This window comes from Ixodes scapularis, unplaced genomic scaffold (assembly GCF_016920785.2).
Source record: "Ixodes scapularis isolate PalLabHiFi unplaced genomic scaffold, ASM1692078v2 PGA_scaffold4__175_contigs__length_147842914, whole genome shotgun sequence".
Taxonomy (NCBI): domain Eukaryota; kingdom Metazoa; phylum Arthropoda; class Arachnida; order Ixodida; family Ixodidae; genus Ixodes; species Ixodes scapularis.
In genome coordinates, this window is record NW_024609879.1 from 112,366,492 (window position 1) to 112,391,914 (window position 25,423).

General features: G+C 46.9%; 1 protein-coding gene across 2 annotated transcripts in view; it reads right to left on the reverse strand.

The window, feature by feature from the left end:
- LOC8035030 (fibronectin) overlaps window positions 1-25,423 on the reverse strand; it is a 69,630-nt gene that overhangs the window by 33,077 nt on the left and 11,130 nt on the right. The window contains exons 2-5 of one of the 2 annotated variants that reach the window (XM_040209213.3): window positions 24,207-24,252; window positions 16,243-16,515; window positions 8,188-8,472; window positions 4,710-4,997 (exon numbers count right to left, since the gene is read on the reverse strand). In XM_040209213.3, the coding sequence (XP_040065147.1) occupies window positions 4,710-4,997; window positions 8,188-8,472; window positions 16,243-16,515; window positions 24,207-24,252 (892 nt within the window). The remainder of the gene's footprint in view (window positions 1-4,709; window positions 4,998-8,187; window positions 8,473-16,242; window positions 16,516-24,206; window positions 24,253-25,423) is intronic. The other variant, XM_029979701.4, reaches the window with a different exon arrangement.

Genomic DNA, 25,423 nt, shown 5'->3' on the forward strand with positions numbered 1-25,423 from the left:
GGTGAGCTTCTCTCTTGTAAGCTTTTCTCTAGTGAGCTTTTCTCCGCCGACCGTGTTGTCCGGCCCGCGGAACTGCCGTGGATTTCGGTGTTAACTACTTCATTGTCTGCGACAACGTATTTGAAGCATATCAAAGCTATGAGTGTCTGAAAAGTCCTACCCGTATATCAACAACAAGCAATTTCTTCAAAAAAGCCAAATAACTTTTTGTGATGCCTTTAGTGTTCGGTTCGGCAAAGGACAGTTTGCGCTACATTGTGTTGAATCTTCACGGAGCCATTTTTTCTCGTTTTTGTATACGTGTTGTGAAGTGCCCGCTTCGACATGGATCTTGGATTATCTTTGTGGAGTCCAAAGATTCATCGTAAGTACAGAGCAACCTCTTTTTTAGCGGCGATTGACCTATGTTTTCAGAACGCTAACGGGTGGACAACGGACAACCACAAACACGTTCCATCAGTTGGCGTTCTAAATATCAAGAAAATAGGGAGTTTTAGTCAGACTTGTGCCTATCTCAAATACTCTACTCAAGATACTGTATTTTAAATACTTCTTGCAGTATCTTGCTATCTTGCGAATACTTTTGATCGAGAGTATTTGATACTCTATCTTAATTTTATTTCTGAGTATCTCGAACTCATTATATCAAATACATTTTCGACATTCCGCCATTTTCTGAGTTTTTCGGTGTGAAGTGGCGCGGGCGTGGCACGAGCAAACGTGAACATTCTTTCGAGCAACCAAATCTTGTTGCTAGCTCCGATTAGCTACGGTGACTTTGGTTGAGCTCGTTAAAAAAAACATCGCTTATTTGCCGACAGTGACTCATATTTCAGCCCAACGTTCGTACAATGAAGGTTTTTCCCTCGCGTTCCCAAATGCGCCTTCTGTTTCCTAGAATTTCCGCCTAAAAATCCTCAAACAAAAGGGGTGGTTTTACGGGAGTTAGGATTGCCACACTGAGGCGCAACGCAGACCAGAAATCAACCTTCCAAAACAGTGCACGCTTGTGTGTCAAGAAAATAAAAAAGAAGTGGACAGAAAAAAATTTTGCTTGCTGTAGATTTGACCCTTCCATGGCGAAACGTCTAGGCTTTCTTTTGTTTATTTTCTTTTTGTCGTCAGTCCATCACTCATTGCTCTCGCGACCAGTGTATGTAAGCGAACATTGATAAGCAGAGAGCAGGACAGGAAACGAACTAAAAGCTGGATGACCTCTGAAAATCCTAACAAAGCGTCCCCCAACGCTGAGTGCCTTTCTAAACGCAACCTACTTGAAGAAGGTACGACCCCTGCCGTGGCTATTATGTGTGCTCTCTTTGTTATCTATCCCCTCATATCTGTATCCAAAGTTCGTTTATAGTGAACTCCCCATATAGGGAATATGCATTGTAGTTAGACGATGCGTCTAAGGTGCGCCGTAGGGCGTGATATTCATAAAGCCCCTTCATGTTTCATCCGTCCGGTTAGCCAGTCGCCCTATGACGAATGTTCCGCTGTGACGAACGGGTCTGTTACCAGTCGCCCTATGATGAATGTTCCGCTGTGACGAACGGGCCTGTTACCAGTTGCCCTACGACGAATGTTCCGCTGTGACGAACGGGCCTGTTACCAGTCGCCCTATAACGAATGTTCCGCTGTGACGAACGGGCCTGTTACCAGTCGCCCTATGACGAATGGGCATGTGACGAACGTGCCTGCACCTGACATCGACGCCTGCGACGCTAGCTTTTCTCTGTTGTTTTGGGCACGAGTTCGCCCCATTAAACGTTTAGTTTTTTCAGTTATTCGCCGCCTTACCATTTGTCATTCGAGACAGTATTCTGCTCCTTATACACGTTTGCAAGTACAGCTTCAGGGCGCTGCCATCTTGCTTGGCTGGGTGCGCTTGGACGAGCCATAACCCGATTACGAAGCCTTGCTAAGGCGTCGTAGTCGGATATGACCGCGCCCAAGAGCGCACCCCATTGAGAAAGATGGCGGCGCCCTGAGACCGGACTTGCAAACGTGTATAGTTGGACTGCATAAAATAGCCCTAGAATGCTTTTTTTTTTTCGTTTTGTGTTGCGTGCTAATAAAACATTTTGATTAACCAGATTTGTGCAGCCATATAATTGTGTTTGTCACTGACGTCGATACAAATTACGCGATGAGGAAGTATCTTCAAAAGTAACTGAATTACATTTCTAAGTATTTGTACTCTTCTCAAGATACTTTACACTGAAAGTGACTTGAGTAGTATTTTAAATGTTTTATGAAGCAGGTATTTAGTTACTTAACTTAAATACTTTTATCGAGTATTTTGTCCAACACTGGTTTTACTAGACCGTGCTTCTCCCTCCGCTCACTCTCCGTTACGAAGAAACCGCCACTGCGCCTGCGCGCCGACGTCCTTGGCTGTAGACTTCCGTGCAGCTGAGGGGCTGAGCGGAGGGGGAAACACGGTCAACTAAAACTCGTTAATATGTTTAACCAAAACGCTCAATTGATGTTGCCTAAGACGATTTTTTCTCCCACGGGTGCTCATCCGGATTACCTGTAGAATTACCCCGTTCTTGTTTCCTTTGCCATGTTCTCAGTTTTATGACCCCCAGAGTATCTCTTCTCATTTCAAAGATCGCTTGCACTTCTGTACTTGTCTACAAATAGGCTGTGTGAAATAAAGTTCTAGGAGATTTTAAATCAATCCCTTGTTTTTGTTTTAGCAGCAGCTTGCTTGTTTAGAATTCAGCCATGGTCGCGGTCGTGCTAGGAGACAAGGACGACTATTTTATTGCCTTTTTAGCAGCATCACAGGCTCCTCTACGAGCCTAGGCGACCATTCTATTACCTTCTTAATGGTATCCTATGGGTGTGGACGTCCTAAACCCTTCCTAAGGGCCTCAAATAGCAACTATGCAACTCATATAGCAACTTCCTCTGGTATTAGAAATGCGTCAGGCCTAGCCTTCCCATAGGACGTCCTCAGCAGGTCAGTTGACCTAGAATGTCTGTAGCATGTCCGTTGGCCACTATTCTTTAGGAGACCTCTCGAGAATGATAGAAAGGTATAATAGCTCATGGCATTCTTAGAGAAATCTTATGCTCCTTCTAGGAATTCCTTTCTATAGAACGTCTCTATGGTGTAAGCACATTTTTGTAAGGGCAGTTTCACACCGCAGAAGTAGGAGATCGAGACCACCAATCGGTAGAAATAGCCGCCAGCAATGGCAAGACCTGCGAGCTGTGTATACAAGGTATCACTGGGTGCAATATTTGAAATCGTCAGCCTTTAAGCCGTTGTGACTGCTTACGTCCGGTTGCGATGCATCAGAGGCCGGTCCTCCGCCGTCACATGAGGCTTAAAAACCGTTTTTTTACCATTTCTTGTCGTAAGCAATCGCAAGCGTGTAAACCAGCCCCTAAAGGCTGGTCAACACATTTGCGATAGTTAACGAACGGAGGGGTTTAATAAATACCGGTGTGGTCCAGTCAGTTACATAGTCAAACGCAAGCGTGTGAACCTGCCTTTACTCCGCGATACTCCAATGGCATTCTGTGCCGAAAGCATTCGGGTAGTTAGAACAGCAAGACGCGTCTGCCTCATGGGGGTTTTGCCCTTTCAGTTGGGGTGTGGGTGCTGCACCTATCGTTATGAACAGCCTCCGATCCAGCAGAAATAGCTGTTTCCCCGTTTTACGCAGCACAGAAGATAAACAGGGTAGGCAACGCGGTGCACATGCTGTCTCTCGTACGTGGGCTGTCCGCACAGCTAGGAAACATTGTAGAGCTGTAGGCGTGCCGTGTAATGCAAATGAGCGCCGTAGAATGTATAGTCCGTTGCAACCTAAGAACGAAGGGCGAGGGTAAGACGGGCCAGAGAGGAGGAAGCAGACGGAACGCTGGAGAAGAGAGGGGGAAACCTCCTTCTCTCTTCAGCGTTCCGTCTGCTTCCTCCTCCCCGGCCCGTCTTACCCTCGCCCTTCGTTCTTAGGTTGCAACGGACTATAGTCTCCGATAGTTTGATGTATTCTCTGATAGTTTCATGTACTCTCCGATAGTTTCATGTATTCTCCTATAGCTTGATGTATTCATTGATAGTTTAAGAAAACGCAGGGTGTGAGGAGTCCCGAAAATCTTATTTTTGTTCCGCGGCCAATGCGACAGCGGCATTAGCGTCGTTTGCTCGCTTTGGTTATCGGAAGATGGCGACACGCGTTACAACCGTCACCAGGGTCAACGGCCTCCGCCGTTGACCCTGGCAAGTTTGTTGGTCTTGTCTTTTACAGGAAAGGAGCTACGCCTTGAAGCTTCACATGGTTAAATCCACTGCGTAAGTGCACGTTCAGTGAACGTTCGAGCTTTCTATACGCAGCCGCCGATTTTTCCGGCTTGCTTTACAGCGCTAGGATCCTCCGCGTGGCCACTCTATACGTTCAAAACGATGTAAACTCCACTCCCGCGTATTTGGAGTCGTCGCCGTGGAACCGGAACCTTAAGCTGCCCTTAACCCGCGGTCACAATGTTAGTGGATCATAAAAAAAGACATCCGGCGGACACTGCCTGAGACGTGTTTCTTCCTTTTACGACGGTCCTGGTACGGCGGTCGCTTAAAAACACGGCCTCTAGTCATGTTTCGAGCATATATTTGTACGAAGTAGAAAAGATTTCAACATGGTTGCGGGGTGTCCGCAAGAAATTCTTTCCTCATGACTGCTGCATCAACTTACGCTTAGGTCGGGTCGTGATACTGGCGAACACCGACTCCCCGTGGTACGTCGTATCTTCCACGGTGATGAACGTTGTGACGTTAACCGTGTATTCCTTATCCGCCAGCAAACCCTTAATCTCGACGGACGGGTCACGAGATCCAACTGTGGCCTTGCGGCAGTCGTACTCGGCCGGTGGGCAGGCGATGATCACGATGGCGTCCACGAGCAATGACTCTTTCAACGTCCACTCTGCCACGATTACTCCATCGGCCGGACAGGATAATTCCAGCTCGGTGACGGGTGGAACTGAAAATATGTGTGTAATTAAAATAAAAAAGAAGAAAAGTGCCCGCATGCCTCAATGATATGCGAAAAACTCTGGGTCGCGCAGAATATGTCGCAAAAGTGCTCGGAACTTGAGGACTGTGTGACGTAACGTTGCGTCCTAGTATCAGGTGACGTCACATTCCACGTGATGTCACAGAGTCGCATGTGACGCCGGAGAGCAGGGCCGGCCCTATAGCATCAAGCACTCTGGGCGAAATCCGGCCGTGGCGTGCCCCCCACCCCCTCCCCTTTTTATAGGTCCCTATCCGGTAGGTACGCTATCGCGTTGTTAGTAGACATGTGAGTAGTCACCCAACATTAGCGTTTCGTCAGACGAGAACCGCATTCCCAAAACAAACGACGATCAGTTATATAGCCGCTTTATACACGCCAGATTACAGCCACCATTGCCGACATTCTCTTGTCTTACGAAGATGCCGAGCTACTGAAACGGGCGTTGACAAGCCTGCACAAAAAATAATGCTGAGGAGGGTGGATGCAGTAAAATCTAAAATAGCACTGACCTGGTCTGCTATGGTAATGATGAAGTGAAATAAACGAAATAAGAGGAACAAATACTGAAGGTCGGTTATAACGGTCGGGCGTAGTGCTTAAATAAATCAAAAAACGAAAGCAAAAATTTAAAGGTGAGTGCGACGTCGCCCCTCTCGATGATGGCCGTGGCGCCCACCCAGGTACCTTACCCCTAAGGCTGGCCCTGAAAGGGAGTCGCACGTGAGGTCGGGACGTGACGAGATACTGTTAAGGTCATAGAATCAGGGAAACCGTGACGCCAGGGTATAGCGTAACATGATGTCACGTAACATCCGCTCCTATGGCCCTATGGGCTTCTATACATTTTATATGACTGCGTATAACGTAATGCTGGATTTCAACGGTGGAATCTGAAGGTGGACCTTAACGCCATTTTTCATGGGCAGGAACATATACACCTCTCGGGGGATCGGTGGCCGAGTGGGCTAAAGCACAAACCCAGCTCGACGCGCGTGGAGCGAAAGCTCGCGCTGCACAACCCAGGGATCCTGGGTTCGAGCCCCACCCCTGCCCGTTTCGATCTGTATGAGCATCGTACCAGCGTGCGGCCGTGTATCACTACCGCGATCAATGCGTGAACACGTTAAGGACCCCAGGTTAGCAGTCCTACTGCACTGGCGAAATTGCTCATCTACAGTGTAAACCAGTGTCGCCCCTACTGGCAGACCGACCTTACGCTGTATAAATCACTAAAACGTCCAATTTGACTTTTGACTTTGACTGCATCTCTCACCGCTCTTTATGATCTGCCTGTACTTGCTAAGCGGGCACGTGTCACGTGACGAGGAAGTTCTCTAACATGTTAGAGAACTTTCTTGTAGCAGGTGATGCTTTAAAAAGAGTTTACGGTGTTTTGCACAGATTCCTCTAGGTTGCTGTACAACTTGTGTTTAAAAGTGCGAGATGAATCAACGTTGGATGCGCTAGTTTAGGAATGCTATAACTGTGTGCATTTCTTTATAGAAATGCACCCAGCGGCGTAGAGTTTCCATTTTCCCGGGAAGGGGGGGGGGGGGGGGGGGGTAGAAGGCTGAGAAGTTCCTAGGGGGGGGGGGGGGGGGGGGGGCGTTACCTTCTCGCCAGAACTGGAGATTGAAGCTAACGAAAGAACGCTGGGATTCCATTTCCTATGTATTTTGTTAATAAAGGCAACGTGGGTGTTATTTTGTTCACATGCCTCTACTAGAAGCTCGTTACATGGCACGTAAACAGCACCTCGGTAAGGATCATGGCCCCTCCAGTGATCCGAAGGGGGGCAGAGCCCGGAGATCCGGGGGGGGGGGGGGGGGGGGGGCGCTGCCCCTCCTCCGGATCTCACCAGAGGGGGGGGGGGGATCGGTAAGGATCATGGCCCCCCCCCCGTAGTTTACGCCTATGAACGCACCATCAATATTTGCCGTTCGAAACAAAAAGTCTTGGTTCCGACGTCTGGGGTAGAACTAAGAAGCCACAAAAAAGCGCCACCGGAGCATCTTTAAAAAGTAAAATTTGTAGAGCATTTAATGCGTAGACCAGCACGCGCGACTTCACACGACTGTTTTTGCTTGAGAAAGAGCTCTCGTAGTTTTGAACATTTTTGGTCTTCACAGTCTCACTTTTTTTGTTTAGCACAAGCTTAGTGAACCCTTCCCAAAACCCAATCAAGCAACATTGGGGGTCGACATTTCTTGGACACGACGCCTGTGATTGGCTCCGAGTCGTCGCCGAGCGCTGACGCAGCGCTCGTTCTCAATGCTAGCTCAAACGAGTTCGTGCTGAGTGCTGGCCTTTGTACGCGTCCAGTGCATGCTCAGTGTACGTGCACAGACAATAGTGGACTCGAAGTATTAAAGCCGCCCCGGTGGATCCCAGGCAAAGCGCCGGCCTATGGTCCCCAGGTCGGTTATAGGTTGGGCATTTACATGTAGTACGTTTTAAGAAGGCATCTGATTGGTGGAGTCAATGGGCTCCACCAATCACACGCGAACGCGTCAGATCCGTGACCTTTTAAGACGCACGTGTAAATGATCAACCTAACCATCCAGGTGGTGGTGGGTTCGAATTGCGGCCGAGGTTCCCACTATCCGACGGAGAACTTATCGCAGAGAAGACGCTTTATAGCCGAAATTTCGGTTGCACGTCACAAGATTCTCAGGGGTTCGAAACTAATCTCCAGTCCAGCGTCTAGGCACGCCAGGTGTATTTCGATGGCTTGACACGTAAAGCCCCACAAATTTGAATTTTGTATTCAAGTAAGTGACAGAGCAACTACTTTACTCCGTTCACCTCTAGGCCGATATTGCGGTGGACGCTACGCGCCCGCCGGACGAATCAGCCGCGTCCCTTTCATCATCTGACCCGGCTGTCTGCGCGTGGCTGTGGGGGGGAGCGTGGTCACGTGGCAAAAGAGAGACGAGGACTGGTTCAACGGGGACGTAGCTTCCACCACAGTTTTAGCTAAGGGGTGAGCGGAGTAAAAGGCTCGCACTTTTCAAAAGGGCCCATTAGAACACAGAAAATTAAGAACACATTATTACGGCCGAGTTAGGTGGTGTAGGGTAAACACAGAGAAAAGTACAGGTGTAACTTAAGAGAGAACATTAAATGATGTAGACATTTCAAAATATTAACTTACCCCATATATCAGTTGTGGCGCGTGACTTCGCTGGGACACCGTAGGAGGTGAAGCGTCGCTTCTGGATTACAGACTGGACTGTTACTTCGTACTCTGTGCCAGGCTTGAGGTTTTCGATTGTGTAGCTGGATTTATCTTTTGCGGTAGCATCGACGCATGGATGACCAGCCACGACCGGGCATGCGACGATTTCGAACCTCGACACGGGTACCTCTGGCGTATTCCAACGGACCTCTATCGATGAATTTCCCAGGACTTCCAGTTTGAGGCCCGTGACGTCAGGCGCTGTAAGGAGATGAAAAGTACCGGGTGTTTGTCAGGAAAAAGACCAGTGTACTTTGACCCGAGTAAATGAACTACGCGTCGCAAAACGCTGAAATTCGGAGCGTGACGCGAGCCCGGGGGGCAGACTGCGAAAATTTGAGAACGTAAAGTCGTTTGAGTGAAATGAAAAAGAAAGTTTTTTCTTTAGGCCAACGCCCACCTTGCATAATATTGACAAAACAGAAAATGCCGTTGTGGGTACCAGTAACTTTCATTTCAACGAGAAAAAACAAACAAAAACCATTGTATGGGTGAACAAGAAATAAGACAATACTATCCCTATCGCTGCCTCGTCATTTTCACCTTATATAAATACCACATGCACAAGTATGTCGTGCTTCTTATTGCAATATTAGGCTCGGTGGACGTCATCTCAGAGAAATTTCGCATTTCTCTTATGTTTTTGATCCAGGCAACGACCTAGTTGTTCTCAAACGTGCGCGTTTTATCCCAACCACTGGCGTCATAATCTATTAGAGTTTGAGCTTTTTGTGAGGCGTGGTATATTCACGCGGGCCGGAAAGCACTGTTCTATTTACTCACGAATACTCGGTACTCTTATTTAAATTTAGATGATAACTTTTTGTTGACCTGCCTGTGCCACTGGATTACTCAAAAATAAGTCAAACAAAAGTGCGTGTGCACGGCTTTGATCGGCGAGGGGCTCTTATTTGCAACTTTCAGCGATGGTGGCGCCGCGTTGTGAAAATCGCGCTCCCTAGCTCCTGGATGATTGCCATCCGGGTGAAGGTGCTTGCTTTCCCCTTCCTGACGTAGAAGAATCGGGCTCGCCTCTTATATTTTACAAATATAAGATTTTATTTTACAAAATTAGAATTCCTTACGCGTCACAGACCAGGCCTTGTACTGCTGTTCTACGAAGATCATCCAGATGACAGCCATTTTGACAGGAACTAGCGCGCCCTCTATAGGCCGTGAAAGTTGCGAATACGCTGTTACAATGTTTACAAAATCGCAGCCCAGCGTGGGGCCATCACAGCCCAGCGCGCGCATGGTCTTCGCTTCGGAAAGCGAGCGAAACAGGCGCCGTACGCACGAGGCTTTGAAAATGGCACCGACCAGAAGCCTGTTTCTGAAATGATCTTATGTGAGTGTGGCGGCTAGATAGCCGATCCCCGAAAGGTCAAGGGCCAACGTATACGGCGGTTGTAAAAGGTACACAGAGCTTAAGAAAGAAAAGAAGATTGTTGATGTTTCACGATGAAAGCAGCCGAGTCGCTCAGCAATACACCAACGTTTCCATAAACGAGGGAACTCGTGCTCTTTGCTATACTCGGGGACAACCTTCTGTGGCAATGAAGAGAAAGCTAGAAAGGGGGGGGGGGGGCGCGAGAGATAAAAGTTTTGTGCTATTGCGCCAAGTAGTTCCGGACTTTCCTAAGCAGCACAGATTTGGCCAATCATTGGCCAAGGGCTTGCAATGGTCATTTGGCCAGTGGCCAGACAGTGGCCAGACAGTGGCCAGCCATTGACCGGTGACTGGCCTTTCTCTGGCCATTGGCCACTGGCCATCTTCCATCCGCCAAACATTGGCCGATGAATTGCCACCCTTTGGCCATTGGCCAAAATACAATCGCCAGCCATTGGCTAATTAATGCTTGGCCAAAATTCGTGATGCTTGGGTTATTTGGTTTCGGTCTCCGTTTGCGTTTTTGCGTGACAGGCACGCATTTCCTACAGTTTATTTTTTTCGCACTAGAAACCCGGTTAGCCGGGGGTGCTGAAACGCAATCGCTGAGCTTGCAGACATATCTGCGTTTCTTTCCCTGTGTTTCACCCGCTTCCAAACAGAAGCCAACGCCTCGACTGAAGCCCGCCGACCAACTTACAACGTAAATTACATTGTGGTCATAGTGACATGCATTGGAACGTGTTGAAAGAGCCTTATTTAAACTGGTCGACGGTCAACACAAAAGCTTCTGTGGTGCAGTAACACCATGGCCGATTTCGTCAAATCCTATTTGACTTGCGACTGACGCAGATATTCGGGATCGATTAATTATTTTCGTGAATTTCATCAGCACTTCAGTTTTAAGGTCACCGATATATAAACCCCTCTGATGCTGAAGGATCACAGCAAAGGCGCGATATACCGAGGTCCGATATAGGAGCAGGCACACGCTGCGGCACGAAGTCAAGTTCCATTTGGATCATGTTAAATTGCCGCCGGCATTAGAGAGAGGGGGGGGGGGGGGGGGGGGGTTGCACCACAGTTCGGAACACTTACAAAGATAGCTCGCGTTACAGAATCCAAGATTAAATCCCGAGCCCTGCTTGCTTACGCCAGTGAGCTCCTCACCAACCGATATACGAAAACAATGGAGAGTCCAGGTTCCTTCTGCCTCACTTGTGCGCGCACGTTCCACACCACGTGCTCGGTTTGTTTTGACAACTTTTGGCTCCCAAACTTCGCAAAAGTCCTACGGGCGAACAAAAGTATGAGCTCACGGAGGGTATTGCGTGTACCACCATGCCGATGATAACCAAGGATGCACACGAGAAAGAAGTCGTGTTCCTTTCGTAGGGAACTAGAAAAGCTGCGCCAAGCTTAGACCAAGGCAACTTCAATGAGCTAAAAAACAAATGTCCCGTTTCGCATATCTTGACCAATATTATAGTATCATTGTAGAATCAAAGCCAATAGTTATGATTTTTCGATCGTTAGGTTACACACAGAAAAGTATTTTGGTTGAATTATATTCAGCTGTGCTGCAAAACGGCGAGCTTGGGCTTTGTACCTTTGGTTCCATTGCCACAGTAAGTTGACCCCCATACCTGATGTGATAAGCTTTAAAATGCCGCCTTGCGACCGACGTGTAGACTTTTTTTAATAGAACAAGAGAGCATGGCACATTGTCATTTCCATATCGCTCAGTCCACTCGGGAATCAATAAAGCTTAACATATCTCGAAAAAAGAAAAAGTCTTCGTACGACAATTTTTGTTTTTCTGGCAATCTTTGTAGCATAATTATAACCAAATATTTGTACTCTAGTGTTAGTTAAGACGAAAGAATCCTCAATTAAAATAAAACCAAAGGAGCATTAAATATTTGAAAATGTAACTATAGTGTTTGACTACTTGCAGTGGTCTTGATTGGACGGCATGAGGCCATTATTTATTGCGCATGTAGCGCTGGAAACATGGGAACTGAAGGTCGCAGTAGCAGGATGCTTGCGGGCCACGTTCCAGAGAGTAGCGGGCCACATGCGACCCGCGGGCGTCTATTGTTCAAAGGCTGGTTCGCATAACACCATTTTATTGTGTTTTTTTTACGTTATCTATAAATTACTAAAACATTCGCGTCTCGAATGTCGCATGCCAGGCAATCTCCTTGAACTGGAAGCCAAGCTTAATATAAAGCACATCTGTCACGGTGACTTGTACGTAAGCTTTTCTAACGTGATTAATATTATCAGAAAATATTTAGCCTGGCAGCAAGAACGAGATTTCAAATTGGCGAGCTGCATTTAAGCAAAACTAAAGATTTTAATATTATAATTTATCGTGTAATTCTGAGTTATACCTATTCTTCGCTAAGACGTAGCAAAAAAGTGCTGATCAAGCTACCGCGCATGCGCGTAGCTATGAGAGCGCGTGCAGATAAGACTCGAGATTAAGCCACGTGCTACCGCCAGTAGTTTTGACAGCGATGTTTCCCATTTAGGAACTCTAATACAAACGAACTTTGAGAGAAATGGGAAGGAAATTGGAAACGCTTAGGAGTAGCTTGTAGGTACATACTTGTAAACAAATCAGCTTGAACTATACAACTAAACTTGTACACGAAGAAAGAAAGGACAGGAGAGGGCAGACAGCTGACTATTAATGATGTTTTAGTAAAAACTTCGCGTGCTTGAGTGCTTTCTTCTTCATTGAGATACTGCAGATGTCGTCGCATTTTTGCGCGCCGCCGAGACGGCGTTTTCCTTAAAGAATTTGTTTAGCGTCCCTATGCATACTGAACTTAACACTTTTTCACCACGAGCGGGGTTGCGTCTTCCCCACGGCGGGGTATTGCCGGCAAGTCTTTCTTCTAAACCATGGGGCCGTTGCATGCAGACACCCAAACCTACACATCCAGCAAAACTCCCAAGTGCACTTGTCAACGGGCAGGCCATTTCGTAAACTAGACGAAGTGCCGTGGACGCGGTTCTCGGGCTCAGGCCACGAGTGCGGAGACCGCGTATCATGTTCCAATGGTTGTGGGGGGTTGGCTGTGGGGGTCGCGAACGCGCCGGAAGTTTACGCACAGACGTAGACGCAGATTCGGGTGAACCCCCCTCTGGTGGTCCTCGTAATCTTTGAATCTGGTGTGATCTTTCGCTGCGCTTGTGTTCCCGGGACCCGTGCGTGTTGTGTCTGGCAAGCTTTCTGTTTATCTATTGGTTTTAACGCACCTAATTCTCACACTCCGAGGGTCGGTTTTTCCCGTGAGGCAGGTCCTGGCGATTCTCGCTGGAATCATCGGAGTCAGTTTATTTTCTCCGGCGATAAACGGGCTCGTGTCTCAATGTTTAGGCTCTAGCCGTGAGACCTATCCCTGGGAACTGGCCTTTTGGCCTTCTGACGAGGGTGGTTTTGTCCGTCCAACAGGTATGCGTCGGGGCCTGTACCCAACGTAATTCTAACTGAACCCTGATTGCACGGGAGAGATTTCGGCGCACGTCGTAACCACCGATCGGACGGAAAACCGACGAGTTTGAACGGGCCCGAGACGCCCAGCAGTTCTCTCTCGCGGTTCGCCGCGTTACTTCTGTCGTGCGCGACAGCCCGCGCTCTGCGGCTTAGCCGCCGTCCTCGCCTTGCGCGGGACGACACTTGACGCCGAGGCGTCTGTTGTTTAACTGCTTAACTACGTAAGCCGTGCGCGGCAGTTAGTCTTTAATATATGAACCGTCTTCTTGTAGTTGTTTTACGCAGCAGTAAAATTTAGCTTTGTTTGTTGTATATATTACAACTGCGCCTCCAAGTCCGTTAACTCGCCGCTGTCGGCCACAACAAGACGTCCTCCACTTCAGCCAGCACGAGGACCACATATCCCAGGATCACCCCGGTCCCCGACAGTAGACACACTCCAAGATGTACATCAAGATCCGGGACAAAAACAACCGAACATCTCTACTGATGCCATATTACATCCCGAGAAAAATTATTGCAGAAATATGTCTATTGCATTAATAAAGATTACCGCTGGTGTTAACGCATATAAAACAATTATAACGATTAAATTGCTCAGAAACAAACTTCTTTTCCGACCTGACCCGCCACACCTCATGTTTCTGTTTTCGAGCATTCCATAGATCTTGCCTTTTTTTTTTTGTGTGTGCGTGTGTGTGTGCGCGCGCGAACAAGGATAGCGATCGAGCGCTTCGAGCATCTCGCGTGCATAAGTATTGCTTGTACTAGTGGCACTAAGTAAGCCGCGCTTCAGAGTGAGCTACGCTTCAAAATACGCTACGCTTGAGAATACGTTACGCTTGAGAGCACTGTTCTGTAAGGGACATACTGGGTTCTGTGGGAAGTGGCGTGTTCTTTTCTTTGTTTGTTTTGTAAACGTTTCTACACATGGGAGTATGCGCTTTGTTGGGTTCAGAGCATACTACGTGAACGTCATTTCTTGTGGCAGTCACTTTAAACTTGTGCGCAACCTCGTGAAGTGTAGAATAGCAAAGCGATCTTCGCTTTACGTTTCAAGATTTTGCTGATGTCTTCACGAACGTGTACCAAGAAACTTGTTGGATATCCCGATTCTTGTAGCCGTCACATCTGTTTTCCAAAGCTTTGTCGTATTTCATGTCCACACCATTTGTGCAAGATGCCATAGAGCATAGGCGCACTGGCGACATTTCTCTCCATGGCGCAATGACACCTCTCTTAACGGCGTAATGACAGTCGTCTTAATTGCGTGAGTGACAGCATTACACTAAAATATTGTTGGTAGACTCAGCTGTCTGTCTTCCCCTGTCCTTTCTTTCTCTGTGAACAAGCTTGATTCCACAGTTCAAGCTGATCTCTTGTGTACAAGGATATCAGAATAGGTTTTTCTTCGGTGTGTTAATCCCTTCTTGTTCGATCTGCGCATCGCATTCCACAACATACGTAGCCTAATGTGTTTTCCCGAAACAAAACACGTGGCTACTGGTCACCGACCGCTTGAGAAACGCGGGGCGTGGCTCATTATGTTAATTTATGGTACTGGCTTCGTGATTGGTTCTTCGGCGTCCTTATCGGCCCATGCCGCACTCTGACTGGCTGCTGAGCGGTAATGAGATGCTCACCCTACTGAAAAAAATTATATGAATTTTTTTCTGATATGTTTATTGGACACCTTTTTCATATCAGAACTTATTATTTCATATCAGTTTCTTATGCCGCATATCAGTTACACTAGGCTAGGTGGCGCTAGGTACCGCCCAATTCATGTGCTGCAAAAATATATTTATTTACTCACGCCACCATGTAGATACATTACGCATACCACTAGCATCAGTTGAACAAATACATTGAGTGCATACACAAACACGGCACAACAAACATGAATACAACAGCACACCCAATAACTACTTCGGATCTCTGCGTTTCCGCCTTTTATACAGGTCGTTTTGTAAGTACGGAGTTTTTCGGTGACCACCTACGCAATAAATAATATTTTCAGCGTGTTGGATTTTTTTCAGTAATGTCGTACCTCTGAGAGTATTTAGAACGGCTCAGGGGACGAATCTCTTAATAAAAAGTAAACGCTCATGCCGTAATTATTTGAAAGGCAGTAAATCAAGCCGCTCCACTGCGGTTTCAAGTCACGTGTTTGCTTTCCCGCGCGGCACGTCGTATACTGAAAAAAATTATATGAATTTATTTCTTATATGTTTATTGGACGCATTCATATCAGTTGGCATATGTTGCATATCAGTTCTTATATGTCGCATATCAGTTTTTGGGTATTTCATATCAGTTCTTATATCGGATATCAGTTTTTGGATGTTTCATATCAGTTGGCATATGTTGCATATCAGTTCTTATATGTCGCATATCAGTTTTTGGGTATTTCATATCAGTTCTTTTATCGCATATCAGTTTTTGGATATTTCATATCAGTTTCATATGTCGCATATCAGTTTTTGGATATTTCATATCAGTTCTTATATAGATTCATATACTTTTTTTCAGTAGGGCAGTACTGGCCACGTCCAGCGTTTCTTGAGTTGTCGGTCGCGCGAAGATCAGAACTCTGGGAGTTTTCCACACATCAAAGGCCCAATAAAAAAAAAAAGCGATGTCACCGTTTCTTTTTAAAGGTCGGCATACAACCTCGGGTATCTGCAGGGAAGATAATCCTCGTAGCGCTCGTCTCCCTCAAGCTGCGAGGGGAGCCATGTTGGGGCAAGATAAACAGTGGAGAGGATATAGGGGGTGTGGAAGCGGGCAAAAAGTGGAAAACGCGGAGTGTACGTCAGCCTTCAAAGGCAGGCAACATGCGTGTCACATGAGCGTTCCACTTCGCGTGCGCTTACCGTGAGAGATGTGCCACAGCTACGATTGTCACAAGGACTCCTTTATCAAGTTAGTAATGCATATATTAGTAGGTCTTTCTTTTATGCACCACGACGTTGTGTATTAGGATCCTAGTTCAGCGTTTATGGAGCTTTACAGTTTTGGTAATCATGGGGCTCTTTCAAAACGTGAAGAACGGTGCGAGAATAACACCTACCGTTCGCGTAGGTGGTGGCATTTGCCACGACGGGTCTGCTCTCGTTCCCGGAATCCAACGCGGAGACACTGATTTCATATTTTGTTGCAGGCGCCAAGTTCTTAAAAGTGTACGTCCGCTCATTTCCTGGTACGAGGAATTGAAGACAATACGTCTCATTTGCCAAGCAAGAGCTCAGCAGGAAACAAAAGGGAGGCGGGAAGCCGTACGACCACGTGGCTTTGATCGACGTGTTGGATTGCGTTTCGACCTTGAGATCGGTCGGAGGCCTCACTGAAATGAATGTGTTTGAATATATAATCATCCACACCTGTATAAAACAGCAAGCTGATGCGAGTAATACAGTAGGAAAATAGTGACCTTAAAGGGATGGTGGACCAAAACTTGGATTTTAGAAAACAATGCAGGAGCTGTAGGCGGGACGCTATAATCCCTACAACACTACTCGTAAGGCGATATCTCGAATGGACGGCCGTATTTTGGAAAAAAGAGGTCGAGATTGAACGAGGCAGACGAGGCGCGTGACGTCAAGATACCTCGTTTCCTCCTTTCTTTGCTTCGCACCCTCAAGGCGGCGAGGGGGAGAAGAGGCGAGGCCGTTCCCCCTCCTTCTCGAATCTTCTCGGAGAAACAATACGTCAAGATATCTGTCAAACGCGCCTACGTTTTTTGTTTTTTTTTAGAAAATACGGTCATCCGTTTGAGATATCGCTGTGCGAGTGATGTTTTGGTGTTTGTGGCACCCCGTTTCACGCTTTTGCCGTCCGCCGTGTTTCGTGAAATCCAGATTTGAGTTCGGCATCCCTTTAAGGATATGCAGTTAGAGTGGGAAACGTTCCTCTGGTTATGTAATGTAGGCTGGCCACAGTTTCTTACGCTGTAAAACGAACCGGAAAGATTGGCGTCTGCACATAGCTGAAATTTTTTTTGTTTGATTTTTTACAGCCGCAGAAACACCCCTAGGCTGTTTTAAGGGTGCACAGAATATGATCACATTCGATCCACAAAACAAAGATGTACATATAAAGAAAAACATCTATGCACTCGCAAATTGTTCCTTCTGGTCCAAAAGTGTCAATATCAAGATTGCCTGAGCCAAGTTAAAATCTGTTGACAACCAGTTGCAAAACGGTCATGAAATCAGTCTGGTACAAAGGAAAGGGATACAATAAAAAGCAAGCCCGGCTTACTTTCAGAGGAACTCGGAAATATGCACAGTTCACTAGCGCCGGGGAGTCTAGAAAACCATCTACAGCCGTGTACAAGAACATAAAAACCCGAATCGTTCATCCAGCACACGAAGAATTTAAGCAAATCAGATTAAAAGTTTTGTTATATTCATACAATACACTGGGTTGTAAATAACGATCATAAACCACACTTCAAATTTTTCTTTGGATGCGCTCAATTCTGCACTATCTAACCACTCCAATAGAGTTCCATACGAGTGAGGCAAACCGAGGTGGCTTCGCACAAGGAAACCTTTCATCCAGTGGAAATATAGATGATGGATTCTAGCTCGTTAAAGTTCAGGGCGTAGTATTTTTGTTTGTTTTTTTCGTTGTTTTTGTAGGAAATGAGACTAACAACATTTCCAAAGTCAACGCCGGCCGTGTTCGCAGGTGACCGAGTTAGCGATGTCTGCAATCTGTGGCGCCATCTCCTGATAGCTGCCTCAAGGTGTCTGCACCCACATGCAATCGGTGTCACGTAACGTAAATTTCCCGCTAAATATGGCTGGGATGCTGAATCGATGTATAGGTCACGTGATTTAAGGCCACGTGACAAAAATTTTTAAACTGACTTTTTGCGTAGCTCACGTGACGTCAATTTTCCCGTTAAATCTAGCGAGGAAACTGAATTGGCGTTGAGGTCACATGACGTCAATTTTCCCGCTAAATCCAGCAGGGACACTAAGGAGTTTTCGTGAACCGCGTTTTCTCCTCCCCTACGCCCTGCACAACGAAGAAGCCGCTACTGCGCCTGCGCGCCCATGGCCTTGACTGTAGAGTGCCGGGTATCGTAGTGGGTAGCGGAGAGCCGTTGCGGGACGGCGAAAACTATCTACAAAAACTCCCTACTGATTTTGTGCAGAAGTCAAGTGACACGAAGTCATGTTTCGTCGTTTTTCCACAAAATTTAGCGGGGAAACTTAATCCGGCTTCCCGAAATCCGGGACAATTATAGCCACGTGACATGAAGTCATGTAACATCATTTTCGCCGCTAAATTTAGCGAGAAAATTTAATTTGCGTGAAGATCACGTGACGTCAATCTTCCCGCTAAATCTAGCGGGGAAACTGAATTCGTGTAGAGGTCACGTGACACAAAGTCATGTGACGTCATGTTTCTAGCTAAATTTAGCGGGGATAGATAGATAGCAACTTTAAAAGATTGTGGAGATGAATCAGCCACCTCGGTTCAGGCAGCCCCTGAGGAACTGGGCCTGAATTGGTGTCTACGTAACTTGACGTAATTTTTCCAGTTAAATCTAGCGGGGAAGGTTACTCCGGCTTTACAGAATCCGGAACAATTCTAGCCGAAGAACGTCTCACGTTAATAAATGAAGGGTATCGCTTTAGCAGCACGTGATATGATGACAGCCGAAAATTACGCCGAAGTGAAACCGCGTACCCCACTAAAATTAATTTTAAAGATGTGACCAGCTGCTCTTTAGCGGGCGGCAAGCAGGTTAGCTTTTAGTCACGGAACACTGGTGCAGCACCCTTGTGACGTCACGTCGTGGCCGTATGGCTGATGATTAGTGTTGCTAGCCCTATAGAAGATAGTTTCGGTTTTTCCGTAATCGCCCGAAACGAAACTTTGAGCGGCGATATTTATCAAACTCCACACAATTTTAAATATATATATATATATATATATCATACATTGTAATTCAGGGAAACTGCTTTGGCTAATAACAGTCGTAAGCCCAAATTCAAAAATATTGACCGGGGTTGCCCATTAAGTTGAGACCAGAGCGAGCTCTCTGGCATCCGCAGTGCTTTGGTTGCGCGTGCCTGGGCGTTCACGCTTGTGTGTTAGCAAGTGTAGAAAGATCGCATTGAAGGCGGAGCTTCTAGGCTCGGCTTATGGGTTAACAGAGTATATATAGTTCAGTCGTCTGCGAACACGATCGCCGTTGTCTTGGGCAAGTTTGTCGGTCTCATGTTTTTACAGCGGGCAAACAACGCCTTGAAATTTCACAATGCAGCCACCACAACCTAAACACATACTCGTTGAAAGACTGGGCCTTCCATGCGCAGATGCCGATTTTTCCGGTTTAATTTCACAACTTAGGGAACAATGGAGTCCCCCACTGTACACACACACATATATATATATATAATTTGAGAAACGCCCATAGTGAAACAATCTTAACAAAAACAATATAATTTCGATTTTTGTATATCTTTTTCTGTTTTGTTTAGATCTAAGTCCCATTTTGTACGTTGTTCCGTTTTTTGGTACGATGCTAAGTCGTGCTTTCTTGACGCAGTCGAACTTTCCGTCTGCACCTCGCATATCATCACTCACGCCGAGGGCGCCGAATTTCTCTTGCAGGCTCACTCTTAGAGGTCGTCGACGTGTTCACAAGTCAAGTAGTGCGCTAAGTCTCAAGGCTGGACAGCGTTTATCGCGTTGGGTTTGTCTCGAAAGTGCCTCCTATTATCGTCCTAGCCTAGTTAGGACCCTTGACCGAACATCTGAAATGTTTACCCAGTGGACTGCGAGTCCAAGTACACTTGGTAAAAAGCAGTACAAAAATAGCATACTACGTGTTGTAATCTTATAAAAAAAAAAGGTACACTGAAAGTCTATTTTATTATGCTTTCAATATCTCTACTATACTTCTAACATACTTTTACTGCAGTTGATATTTTGGCGGTGCGGTCGGCATGTCTTCCCAATCTGTCAACTATAGTTAGGTGTGCACACCAAAGGTACACCCGCCGGCGATACGAAGGCGTACGCCGGACCGTCGACCGGTCCGTGCTATCAGCGCCATGACGTGGCTGCCGTGGCGGCTTGCTTTCTTATCGCGCGCTTCGCCGAGATTAAGCGCTTGGATCTAGCGTTGTTTTCAGATCTGCTGCTACTACCTGCAGAAAACGTGGAAGTGGGTTTCAATTTCGGCATCTTTTTTTGTGGGCGTGACTAATATAACATCGTCATCGTCGCAAGTGCGACGCGGTTGCTGGCACATCACACAAATGAAACAATATTGCGTTCTTTTTAAGAAGCGGAAAGTATGTTACCTTTTTATTTCTTCCGCAGCCTTCCGGCTTAACACAAATCACAACAAAAAACGACTAAATCACATTGTCCACCGATAGCGTCTGAGAGGCTCCTTCCCCAATCCTCGCGCTTTCTCCAGGGAGTAGCAGCAGAGCTGAGAACAGCGCTCGATCCAAGCGCTTAATTTCGGCGAAGCGCGCGATAAGAAAGCAAGTCGCCACAGCAGAAGCGCCGTGGCGCTGATAATACGGAGCGGTCGACGGTCCTGCGTTCACCTTCATATCGCCGGCGGGTGTACATGTCTAATACCCAAGTTACACGGGCACACCTAACTGTAGCTACGTCCAACCACAGTTTCCACGTGATAATCTTGTAGAACTTTCTGAAGCTATGCAGTAAAAGCCATCGGCGCGCTTGCACTTGCGCATCTTGAGCGTTTATCAAAGCTGTGCACGCTCATTTTTCACTTTTTCCGTGATACCTGTCCGAGACCATAGTGTGGTAGCTGGGGCTAAGCATAACTGGAGTCAAGCTTAACTACGGCTAAAGGTGCACGTGTAACTAGCCCTATTAGCCTATATGATATTCGTAAACTAAAACTTTATATAATAGAATACCTTGCAAAGTGTTTCATATAAAAGGGCACAATTCGCATACTTTTAGTATCTCACCTTTTTTGACCTTGGGCACATATTCAGAAGTTTTAAGAAACGTCGGCTTAAAACGAAAATGAGAACAGGGGCCTGATTGGCCTGTTCGTACACCCCTCGCCACTGCGAGTTAGTGACACGCCCATAATCACTGACCGTTTAAAGGGAAGCTGAAGAGCTTTTCGAAAAAAGTGAGTTAATGGTTGATTCTGACGTGTTTGTGCCTGCTGAGTCCAAATATCACAACCGTTTGACCCAAAATATTCCCCAAACGCGAAAAAAAGCAAAGAAACCAGAAGCGATCGCCGCAGCGGCACGCCATTGGCTAGCCACGCGTGACGCGGCGCTACGTCATAAAAGGACCATCTCGATTCTCGTTTGCTCCGTCGCTTGCGGAAGTAGCCGGGCGCCGGGTCTTCTGCTCTTGTAAATCGGGTTCGGCTTCTGATTTTTCGAAATCTTTCGGTGGATCCGAAAGAGGAATGTGTCGAGATGACCCTCGACGTGACAAAGTATGCGTTCCAGCCGTTGAAAAAGTAGGAAAATGACCCCCCGGAGTAATAAACACAGAGACGAGGAACCGCTTGCGCGGACGCGACATGGCCGGCTTTGTAAATTCAGGAACGTACTGAACGCTACTTATTGTAACCTAAAACGTTGACAATAAACGGATGGCTATTGACGGGACGCCTCAAGCCGGATTAGCGTGACCTTCCCCCAAACGGTCGTCAGAGTACAAGAATTCTGCACACATCGGCCTTCGTGCTTGCCAGCTGCTGGACGCGTGAGCGTGCAGGCTGCATTCTTCATCAAGGCTGAAGGGGTTTGAAGGGATAGCATAATCGGCTTCGGGCGACGGGAAAGCTTCCCCTGAAATGAGACGGGTGATAAGATAGGGTCGCCGTTCTGCCACCGCCATGTCCTTGCGCACTATGCGAATAACTGTGCAAAAGGTTCATCCTTGTCATAGCAGTACCCTTTGCTGCGTTAAGTTTGTTTGCCGCAAACTATTACGCCATTAGCTTTAGAAAAAGCGAAGATGTTTGCCCGCACCCCTTAATCTGATGTCGAATTCGTGAAAGCTTCCTGGGCCTCTACATTTGCATACTTCTACTAAGATTTGTTGACTGCATCACACTGCCATCAGGCATTAGCATTTTCCGATCGCATTTCTACGGCACAAAGAATTGTTGCATTACACAAACTTTATACGGAAAACACTGCGTAACTTGTAAAAAAAGAACTCAATTCAGAACAGAAGGTCACATGCTTTGTATTTCCACAAAGCTCTCCTGAAGAGAATGTGAACCTTTGGAAGGAAAATTTAACAAAATATATGTTTACGTTTAAAAAATATGTGGCCTAAAATAATGTCAGCAGCTGTAAAGAAAAAAAGTTTATGCTAAAACAAGTTGCACCGTGAAAGTTGCATTATGAATTGCATGACCACTAATTAGAGCAAGCCCTTCTCTCCCAAGTGACTGGGTAGCCAAGTAGATTAAAAGCAAAAAAAAATAATCTTGGGCTACCCAAGATTGTTTTCTTTTGTTTCCTAAATTTCCCGGACCGGAGTAGGTCCGGAAGATACGGTCACTTCAACAATATAAGAAACCAACACTAAAACACTAATATCAGGCGGTTAACACAAGAGAGCCAGTAGAAACCCGCTATTCGGCTAAATGATCGCGTTTTTTCTGGCACACTGCAAAATTCTAATAACGGAATAGCTTTTTTCTAGAACAGTCGACCTACAATTCCTACCCAGTTACGTTTCCTCTTTGCTTGTGACTTTTAATGCGCTGAATTGCCTTCTTACCTTCAAAGATGGTCGGCAGAGCGTCGGGTTCAGGTGGGCCTTCTTCAGACCGAAACCAATACGCACAGTTTTCATATGCGCCGTCCGAAACACGTTGCGAACAAAAAACGGTGCATTTGCTCAAACCCACCACCCCTTTAAAATCTCGGTGACGAAGTGGAAAAGACGGTAAGCGGGAAGAACAACTGCGACGAGCGATGTTCCTGAAAGCTGGCGGCTACACAAGAGTACGGCGTCGTGCAACAGCACGAGTCAGTTGGTTCGGTGCCACGAGAATTGCGCAAACCCGTGAACAGACAAGAGAACAATCAACACGCCAGGCGATTGAGTCAATAGCATGAACACTCAACGGATAAAAGCAAGCGCTATGCAGCGGCAGAACGACGACGGCTCGAAAAGACACTATACTCCGCTACAACTTTTCTTGGCAATGCAGTGGAAGGTACAGGCCCGCGTCCCCTCTCCCATTTTGAGTGTGCGCGGGCTCTCCTCCTCTCCCCGGAAATGGGGGAGGAGGAGAGCCCGCGTACACTCAAAATGGGAGAGGGGACGTGGGCCTGTACCTTCCACTACATTGCCAAGAAAAGTTGTCGCGGAGTATAGCAGCCTACGAGGAAAGCGCGGCCAGCGCGGCGGGGTCCCCCAGCCGGTCCTTTTGTGACGCCCGCCGACGGGCTTCCTCCTCTCTCCCCTTTCCCTCTGCTTCGGAGAGGCGTGGCTTCGGCGCTACTTTGAAGGCGTTTTCCGGTTAATCCGCGCAGAAAATGACCAAACGAATAAGATATTCGTGATGGCTGAGGTCTCATTAACTAGGCTCATGTGTTTTTTCTCATAATTAAAACCGCTTCAGCTTCCCTTTAAGAAACAGAGGCTGTGACGAGTTCCAAGTAACTTTAATAACATTCTGCAGCCAATAAGATTGGGCTTCAGCCTATACGAACGGCGAAGGACAGATCACAAAACAAGAAACGGTGTTTCTTAAACTTTCAGCGATTGTAAAGTCATGCACAGTTTAAGAAACGCGGTGCGTGGCTTGTTATGTTAATTTATGCTGCTTGCTTCTTGATTGGTTCATTGGAGCTCTTATCTGCTAATGCCACAACCTCATTGACCAAGGAGCGCTAACAAGATGCAGGAGGCTCGCCACGGCCCCGCGTATCATGAGCTGCCGGCGACTGTAGACTTGAAGCGTATTGTTTTAAACGACGGGACGAGCCTGGTTAGACTGTGTTACAGATCCAACTGGAATGAAAATCTCACCTTCAGGGGTGTCCTTTACCTCTTCGCCCGGAGCCGTTTGCCTGGACTGGAACGAAGAAGTCGAGAAAATAAGATTGACCTGAGTAAGTATAAACCCCTCTGCGAAATTGACTCGTTTTTCTCTCCATTTTTTTCTTTACACAAAGGGGCTGTCACAGTATGTGCTCGCTCCTACGACGAGTGCACGGACTCCCATCAAAAATGGCTGTCGGTGTCGCGACAGCAGCTTCCCCGCCGCCTTCTGCTGTTTTCGCCGTGCCACAAACACACGGGGCGCGTTGTAGCTCTCTTGCATACAGAAAGCGGGCAAGCAACTTTTTGTAAACCCATGTCTTATCTTTTTTTTTTTTTTTTCAATATTTGGCTTAAAGGGTTGAATAAAAAAAATTAATACACTGTTCCAGGACGAGTTCAAAACAACCGGGTCTTATCTTGAATACAAATTGCACCGCTTTATTTTGCTGCAGTGATAGAAGCAGATGTTATCCTCGCCAAGAAGCACTATCTAAGCAATATGATTTTGATATCACACAGACCGTGTAGACGTTCAGGAATGCTATGCCTTACCCGTTCGATGAAATGTCCGGACCCAGTGAATCTTCGCGCTCCTCGATAACAGCGCCACCCACTAACCCACACACACCCACACCCGCACCCCCCCCCCCCCCCCCTTTCCCACGCACAAGCACACACGCAATTGTGCGCATCAGTAATAACTTAAATGTAAACACACTTACGCAAAAATAAAAAAAAAGTGCGGCGCTTGAGATTGTAAAAGCTCAAAATGTACCGGCGGAGATGATGTAAACAAACACGGAGCACTAACGTTTCTGCCGTCTCGAAGCTATGGCGCCACCACTCGGAAAAATGTTTTTCCTTTTTTTCTTTTGGGGTGGGGGGGGGGGGTGGGGGGGGGGGGGGGGTCTGCTGGTTTACCGTCGTGAAACGCGACTAGAGTGCCGGAACCAAGGACTTCGCACGGAAAATGAATTAGTAGCGTTGAGACTGCGGTGGTTACGCCAACGCCAGCCTACTGTCTGTTCGTGATATGGTGATTTGTCACGGAGCAACTGGCAACAGGCCTATCCCGCGCGGGGGAACATAGGTCATAGGATTATTCATGATACGGGCAACCTGCCACACGAGTTCGTCCCTAAGAAGGTGTATTGGGGTAGTGATCTGGGACAGTTGGTTTATAGATGAGGAAAACAGCGCCG